At 39.9% G+C, this 9,122-nt stretch overlaps 1 protein-coding gene across 1 annotated transcript; it reads left to right on the top strand.

The window, feature by feature from the left end:
- The first annotated feature begins 2,284 nt into the window (after window positions 1-2,284).
- LOC121003840 (proline-rich protein 2-like) lies at window positions 2,285-8,482 on the top strand. The gene is made up of 4 exons (XM_040435764.1): window positions 2,285-2,361; window positions 4,234-4,523; window positions 5,363-5,516; window positions 8,434-8,482. The coding sequence occupies exons 1-4, from the start codon at window positions 2,298-2,300 to the stop codon at window positions 8,439-8,441; spliced, it is 516 nt and encodes a 171-aa protein (XP_040291698.1). The 5' UTR covers window positions 2,285-2,297; the 3' UTR covers window positions 8,442-8,482.
- The last annotated feature ends 640 nt before the right edge of the window (window positions 8,483-9,122 follow it).

The following is a 9,122-nucleotide window of genomic DNA, read 5'->3' on the forward strand; positions in this document are numbered from 1 at the left end:
ACAGAGTCAGACGTGGCTCTTGATACCCTCGTGACACCACCTCCACACTGTCATTGTGCCACTCTGTGGCCTCATCCTGATGCTGCTGCTGCCGCCACCTCCGCACTCTGTCATTTTGCCACCCTGGGGCCTCTTGATGCTGCTGCCACCTCCACACTGTCATTGTGCCACCCTGTGGCCTCCTCCTGATGCTGTTGCTGCCACCCTCTCCACACTGTCATTGTGCCACTCAGTGGCCTCCTCCTGATGCAGCCACCTCCACACACTGGGCCACTATTTTTCCTTTCGGCCTGGCTGACATCATCATTTATTTGACCCTTCTTCTGATCTGTCAGAAGGAAGGAAAAATGAGACCCACAACTGATCCTGTCTATGTAACACCTGTAAGGCCTGCATGACACCTATTCTATTTTGCATCAGAATTGGCTTATGATTTGGTAGCCAAAAGCAGGAGTTGGTACAAAGCACAAAAGACATGCAAATATTCCATTCACATGTCATCTCTGTTTTTTTGGGCTTTAGCAATACTGATGGATTACTGACCAAATGCTGACCGAGTGAAGGCGGATACTCCAAAGACAGGATCCGTTTTTTGGGGTTAATTGTTCTGACGGATCAGAGGAAGGGCAAAATAATCAGTGATGTCAACACAAACTTACTGCTGACACCCTCTCCACTCTGTCGGGGGGGCTCTACTTGTATAAACGTTTACTAGAACAGGTTCTGTAGACATCTATGTGGAATCAGTGCCTTGATGCTAACATTGACCTGTAAGGCTGAGTTCACACTTGAGTTATTTGGTCAGTTTTGGCCCTGTAACTGCCCAAATAAGTTAAGTGTGCAGTGATTCTAAGACTGACGCCTGTCATCTGCATATCATACGAACTCACAGTATTGTTTCACTACCAAAGCAGACTCCCTATGCGTGTTACTGCAAGGCACAGTGTTCTACACCACTTTGAGGGCTCTCTGCAGCCAGGAAATTTTTTAACGCGATTCGCCAAAAATAAAATCGGATCAAACCTAATTGCTTCGGAAAATTCGCCGAACCAGCCAAATTGAATTTTTGAGAAATTTGCTCATCTCTAGTTATCACCTATTCTGCTTATAGAAGATAACAACATAATTGGAATTCCCTTTTAAGTGTAACAAACATAGTGTGCCCCAAAAATAATTACACTAAGGCCAAGTTCATACTTTGATCAGTTATTTCAATCAGTTATTGTGAGCCAAAACCCGTAGCGAAACCTACTCAGGGATCAGATATAATGGAAAGATTTGTACCTGTTCTGTGTTTTTGATTCGCACATAGCTTTGGCTCACAATAATCTGAAGTGTAAACTTGGTCTAAGCTGATACTGCCCCGACATTAATATTGTCAAAGTTACCGTATGTCTCTTCAATAGATTACCACAGTAGTAAAAATTACCACCTATAATGCCCCCAGTAGTGTGCTTTACCAAGGTGGCTACATTAGAGTTGATGTGCTGGCTACATCCTGAATTAAGCTGCCATGATAACCTTATTGCACTGTACCATTGATCTACCGTCATAAACTTATGACAGGATTAGTGGCCTATGAGGGTAAATGAAAAGTCTGGGAGGCATTAAGGACCTGAATAAAATATTAGGGGCCCAAGAACAATATGTTTTGTGCTGGCAACACTCATGATTATAGTAAATATAAAATATTCTAAGTTTTACAGTATCAAAGTATTGAATTTAGAATTTCGTTTTTACGCTTCATCGTAGGAGCAAAAAAATTGAATTGAAGCTATGATGGATCCTTCACATGAAAGAAAACAGTACCCAACTGACCCAGTTGACTTATAATCATGTCCATTGAGTTCCTAAAAATAACTCTGCAACTCTCAAATGCTAAAGGGCTCCCGATTATCGAATACAGCTATGAACAGCAGAACACATGAGGAGTGTGGATCGAATACAGCTATGAACAGCAGAACACATGAGGAGTGTGGGCATAGCTTAACTGGAATTTTTAGCAGAATTTAAGAACAATAAGAAATTCTGGTTTCCATGAATTTGCAATTCAATACCCCTTCACTGATAATGAGTAGTGTAAAGTTCGTTCTAATTAAATTCCTAGACAATACCATATACAATTACATGACTCTTTTTTCCAGTTTCATGCACTCCTCTTCTACCAAATCAGAAAACCCTATTTACAAGGGGCAGGGCTGAAGAAGGACTTTAAATAGAGACTGTGATGCTGTTGTCATCCAAAGCAGCTCAGCTTCTTCTCTCTAGGGAATTGGACCTAAAAGCTCTCAAGAAACATGAAGTCTCTTATCTTCTTAGCCATAGTGGTTCAAGCACTCGCTGGACCATTTGGCAAACATGGTAAGGATCTTTTCACTTGAAAAATGTACGAATGGAAGCTGAAATCATAAAATATTACTGATGCAAATATTCGTAAGGAAAGCCTTACAGGCTCCATGCCCACGGTTGAGCGATGTGCACGGAGACTGTAAGGCTTTCTAATACAGAACGTCTACTTTATGCATTGCGGCACAGGTTCCATTAGATGCCTTGTGTACGGAGATATTCTTATGTAGAAGCAATGCACCTAGGAGAGCTATAGAATCCTGTTAAGGGCTTTTTCACACGAGTGACTTTTCTATTCGGATATGATGCGTGTAGCGAGTGCAGGACTGAATCCTGACCCATTTATGTCTGGGTCTGTGTACATGAGTGTAGTTTTTCATGCATCTTGATGGAATGCACTTTTTCGTGATGGTTGCTATTTTGTTGTTTCAAGTACATGAGTGTTGTTTTTCCCAAATCATCTTTGCATTCAAGAAAAATCGCAATACCTTCTGTATTGTGCTTTTTTAACGCAACCGTGGCTCCATAAAAGTGAAAAACAGAAGGCATCCGGATGCAATGCACAGTTGTCTGCTAGGAGATGTTGAGAGTTATTCTTCAGCTTTTCTTCACAGGTGGGAAAAACGCATGCATTCCAGAAAAAATAGAAACACTGAAAGCAATCACATAAAAAACTGATTCAACTTGTATGCAAAACCACCAGTTTTTTCCTGAACAGACACAATCTGTATTGATCATGTGAAAGAGGCCTAAATATGTCACCGTTTTTTGTTGTCATGTATGTCAGTCGGCACTACGGTTGTAGCGTGGTGGTGCACGTGTCCTATGGTTGGCGTCCCATATAAATAGTGATAGTAAAGGGCCGCCACACACGTTTTTTGTTGTCAGTCAGATAATCAAGCAAAAATGTTCATATGAAATCAAAAGGCATGAAGAAATATAGAAGAGGAAAAATGTAACTGTAGCCCTCAGACCTAGTAATGTTACGTCCTATCAGATGATGGTTCATTGGAAGGGTTGTTCATTGGTTTGCACTGATTTGTTATGTACTTTGTAGATGCTTGTTCTAGTATCAGTTATGCAGAGGTAAGTAATGAAGGTCCCTCAGTTTAAAATAAAGTATCGGAAAAAGCAAATGCAAATACAGTCTTTCAGTTATACTAACATAGGATGAATAATCAGTAGTTAATTACATTCTACTAAGGCGGATATTATTTATTTTTATTTTGTTAGCATTTTATATAGTACTGTTTTCTTAGAGGTTTTGGAGGCTTTAGGTAAACGTCGCTGGGTACAAGCTTGTCATACGGAGCTGTAAGGGTACGACCCCACGGTCTGGTTTCTGCATGCAGTTTTAGAAGCCAAAACCAGGAGTGAATTTAAAAAAGAGGATAAGTCAAATCTGTCCTCTATAATTTCTCAACGTTTTTGATCCACACCTGATTTTCGCTTAGAAAATTCCATGCGGAAACCTGAACATGTGGCCGTACCCTAAGACATCACTCGTAGAAGTCTATGGGACCATATGTAGCTCAAAATACTCAGACAGAAAAACTGTGCCATGTTCAAATGCCATATTAGGGAAACATACAGCTCCGTAGTACAGACCTGTAGGAACTTGATGTCCCACCCTATAGCATAAATGTTCCATTATCTGCATCTGTATCTTTCATTATTTTCTGCAGAAATTATTTAGAAAAAGGGGCTCACGTTTTCATTCTGTCTGTTTTGTCTACATGTATATCTTCACATTTAAATGAACTTTGCTTGTGTCTTTCAAAAGTTATTATAATGCAATTTGACTTACAGTATGAGTATTTTTTTATTCAGAATTTTTTTTGTTATATTTGAAGTTATTACATTTTCACACAATCTTGTGTCTAACAGAAAAACCCCGCCCTAGCTTTGGTCCTCCACATGATCCACGTACTCCTAAACCTTCACATGAATCACCCACTGGCCTTGTCCATCCTTCTGAGCATCATAACCTAACAGGACAATCCCCACATGATAACCCTTCCCAACCACGTCATCCAGAAGGTTTGGAAGGTCATCCAAGGCATAGCAGACAAGTCTCAAAAAAAAACCAACCCAAGGGCACACATCCACCTGCTGGAGGTCACCGACCCTCTAAAAAACCACCTACTATACGTACACCACAAAACAAACCTGGTCAGGTAAATTATGTTATAATTTGTAAATTATCATCATAGGTATTCAACTGTCTGTTAGTTGCATCTAGGGTAATAGGAGGGTGATAAGCAATAGGACCTAGTAGGGTGTAGGAGGGTGATAAGGTGTAAAACTGTGATAAGCAATAGGGCCTTCATAATAGCTCACAGGAAGATTGTCAGTCATGTCCCAGAAGTTTAAGTTGGCCATACACATTAGATGTATAATTTTTCATCCAAACCTGAGGATTTTGGTGGGACCAGGTGTCATTTAATGTATAAGGGGACCTCCTGTCTTTCCTCTGATGGCAGATGTTGTGGATAGAAGGATAGGGCTGTTAGATTTCAATGTATCTGATTGTTTTTCTCTCAGGGGAGATCAGCCACCACCAAAATTGTCTGGCAGCAGAAGCTTACTCCAATCCCATTACTCAGAATTCATGCATGCTCAGTCAAACTGAGAGTGCATTTTAATGGAGGAGGTTTGGAGGAATAGTTGTTTGGATATAGGTCTCGTTAAATATATATACACATACTTGTTTTTCAGTTGCTTCATAACAAAGCAAATTTCATGTTCAGGACTCTAGGAGAGATGAATGATAGCAGTAATAACAGCATAATGGCTTTGTCCCAGCTTTCCAACAAACAGGAATTCATACGAAACAGTAATAAAGGTTTTCAGTCTGCAAAGTGCTCAGGGTCATATACTCAGAGGTGATGCTTTCATTTAAGAAGGGAATGTTCTGTTCATAACAAGATGTAGGATGTGCTGCAATAATAATGGGTACATAAGATTTGTATAAATTCGAAAACATGTATGGATAATTTGCTTACATGTATTCCAGGGTCCTAGACCTACACCCAAACAAAATGATGCAAAGAGTCATCCTACAGCGGCTCCACATGTAGCCCACACACATCCAAGTGCTGCAAGCCGACCTCAAAATCCAACCCACTCAGCTAAGAATACACAAAAAAAACTGGGACAAAAAAACCATAGTAAGTTATGATTCTTATTCATCTGGAAGCTGACACCTTTTCTTCTTCTTCAAGAGCATCAAGGGCCTGAGCTATCTGCCACTGATTGCACGGGCACTGCTCTTACATAATCACTGATGGAAATGTGTTGGTAGTATGTGGCTGCAAGCTAGGATCGGAGAAAAGTGTTTAGTAACTAACCCTTCTTCAATGCCACAATAACACATGACTGAGGGGTTGTAATGAAAATCATTATACAGGGTGGGCCATTTATATGGATACACCTTAATAAAATGGGAATGGTTGGTGATATTAATTTCCTGTTTGTGGCACATTAGTATATGTGAGGGAGGAAACTTTTCAAGATGGGTGGTGACCATGGCGGCCATTTTGAAGTTGGCCATTTTGAATCCAACTTTTGTTTTTTCAATAGGAAGAGGGTCATGTGACACATCAAACTTATTGGGAATTTCACACGAAAAACAATGGTGTGCTTGGTTTTAACATAACTTTATTCTTTCATGAGTTATTTACAAGTTTCACCGCTATTGGTCTGACACTAACCCACATTGGATAGATCCCTCCAAGACTGTTGGAACAAAAAAATTGATGGCATGGTGTGGTATATGGGGTACAAAGATAGTGGGGCCATTCTTCATCAATGGAAACCTCAAGGCCACTAGATATGCAAAATTGCTACATGATGATGTGTTTCCCTCTTTATGCACTGAAGCTGGCACGTTCCCTGAGTTTTTCCAGCAAGATGGTGCACCACCACATTATGGGTGTCAGGTCCGAGCATTCCTAGATGAACAGTTTCCTGGAAAGTGGATTGGTCGTTGTGGGCCAGTTGAATGGCCCCCAAGGTCTCCCGATCTGACCCCCTTAGACTTTTATCTTTGGGGTCATCTGAAGGCAATTGTCTATGCTGTGAAGATACGAGATGTGCAGCACCTGAAACTACGGATACTGGAAGCCTGTGCTAGCATTTCTTCTGCGGTGTTGCTATCAGTGTGTGAAGAGTGGGAGAAGAGGGTTGCATTGACAATCCAACACAATGGGCAGCACATTGAACACATTTTATAAGTGGTCAGAAACTTGTAAATAACTCATGAAAGAATAAAGTTACGTTAAAACCAAGCACACCATTGTTTGTTTGATGTGTCACATATACTAATGTGCCACAAACAAGAAGTTAATATCATCAACCATTCCCATTTTATTAAGGTGTATCCATATAAATGGCCCACCCTGTAGAACAGTTCAATACTTGACAATGTATTTTGTAATTTAATGTTGGGGCTTATCAATGATGTGCCATAGAACTATCACACATCATGTTTTTTGTCTCCATTTAACATATACCCAAGGAAAACTCCAGCCATATATGTTAAATGGGGACTGACACTACCAGTGATATTTATCATGGATTCCATTATATTCTATCACGTATCCATGACAGGAATTTATCAACCATAGTCTAAAATGACATCCATCATGAAAAACAATTGGAAAGTTCATGACCTACTGTATACAGTTAATGGATTTGAAGTACGCTATGTATCCATGGTGGCCTCCATAACCCACTGGGCACTACTGTAGAAAAAGTGTACTTTTAAAATGTACTTTCTTTTTTTATTGAACTTCACGCCTGTGCCTAGAATCTGACAAAAAAAAAGTGCAGCAAATTGGTGAAGTTTTGGCACAACCAGGGTTTCTACCTTTTTCACTTAAAGGAATCGGGGTTAAGATGCTTTACAATTCTGGCATAAAATTGTGTCTCAAAGTAAGCCAACCAAATGTTGGTACAGTGCTCCCTTAGGATACAATGGCTTCAGGATACAATATTTTTAATGGTCTTTTCTGGCCCATTATAAGTTGAAACTAGAGTCAACATACAATGCTTCAGACTCAGATCCAATCAATCAAGGTCACTTCTCTGGTAAAATAGCTGTATTAATTGCTAGTTAGCAGCTATTCCTGACTGTTATATGTAAGGACTTGTTTTATCTGTCTTAGCTATCTACTTATTTTTCTTAAATCTTCATTTTCTCTTATCTTGGATGACATTTTAGGGCTTTGGAACCGATTCCGCAGTTACAATGGTTTCAACATACAATAGTCGTCCTGGAACCAATTAATGTTGTAACTTGAGGGACCACTGTATAGAGCTAAACAAAGGTGTCTATCCCTGCACCACATTTATCAACCAGCCTAAGCCACTGTGATAAATCTAGTGGAGGTCTAGACATTGTAAGCTTACGCCATCTATTATTATTAAGCACTTTTTGTGCTGAAAAACAAAAGGACAGACTTCATACATACAGAGTTGAACAAAAATGTGTATAGTCCTTAAGGACAACAATGGTTTGAAGGGTTTGAAAGGGTTTCTGAGATTTTAAACAGACTATCCTCAGGCTAGGTCATCAGCATCTGATTAGTGGGGGTCTGACACCCAAGACCCCCACTGATCAGCTGCTTGGGAAGGCATCAGCACTCACAGTAGCACCACAGCCTTCTTGCGGCTTTGTCTAACCATGTGACATCACTTTTATTGGTCACATGGCCTAGGTGCAGCTCAGCAGCTTTGAAGTGATCGGGGGTAAACTGCGATACCAAGAATAGCCACTATACAATATATGGCACTGTGTTTGGTGAGCTGAGAAAAGTAGCTCTACTGTGAGCGCCCGTGCCTTCTCAAATAGTTGATCAGCGGGGGTCCCAGGTATTACACCCCTACAGATGACCTATCCAGAGGTATATTTCCATCTGTGATAGAGAATTGTATAATGTAGTCAGTTACACAGGGGAACTATCTTTGTTGTAAAACAGGATCTTTTTGAATTTCCTATTCAATATTTTTTGTAACATTTTATTCCTTTATGTTACACGAGCTGTCCATAATATTCTAACAATCCTATATTATTTTGTTTTACAGAAGGATGAAAGAACAACTATGCAGTGCCCCCATAAATGTAACAGCAAACATTAGCATGCAAATAAAATTAAATTAAAATGACGTTTCCTTGAAGTTTTTTTTTTTCTGACGGAATTTGCACATGTATTTTGTAGTAAGCTGAATCTCTTCAATTACAGGGTTATTATAGGATTAGAAAAAAAAACGCTGACTGATTTCTTCTAGAAATATCCTCACACAATTCATAGGTAGGGTTGGGTCTGGTATTGCAGTTTTGTTCCATTGAAGTTAAAAAGGCATTGGTGGAGATTGGTGGAGACCCCAAACAGTGCCACACCTGTCCACAGGTTGTGTTTGGTATGGGAACGTAGCCAATTAAAATGATATTCTGGTTTTGTAATATTAATGAACTATCCTCAGGTAAAATCATCAATATCAGATTGGTGGAGGTGTGACTTTCGACACCCCCGATGATCAGCTGTATGAGGGGTTGTGGCACAAATTTTTTAATCTGTGCAACCACTTTATATAGTCAAATTATGAAGCCTATGCAGCTGCAGCTATGTAGCAATAACTTCTTTTCATTGAAATCTGTGGGAGTGAGAGCATACTTAACATAATTCCCAAAGAATTGAATGGAAAAAGCAGCGACGGGTGGTCATCTCTCCTTTGTGCCGCTGCAGGCTGCCCCCTTTGCTTATCAAAAGATT

Source organism: Bufo bufo, chromosome 6 (assembly GCF_905171765.1).
Source record: "Bufo bufo chromosome 6, aBufBuf1.1, whole genome shotgun sequence".
NCBI classification, from domain to species: Eukaryota; Metazoa; Chordata; class Amphibia; order Anura; family Bufonidae; genus Bufo; species Bufo bufo.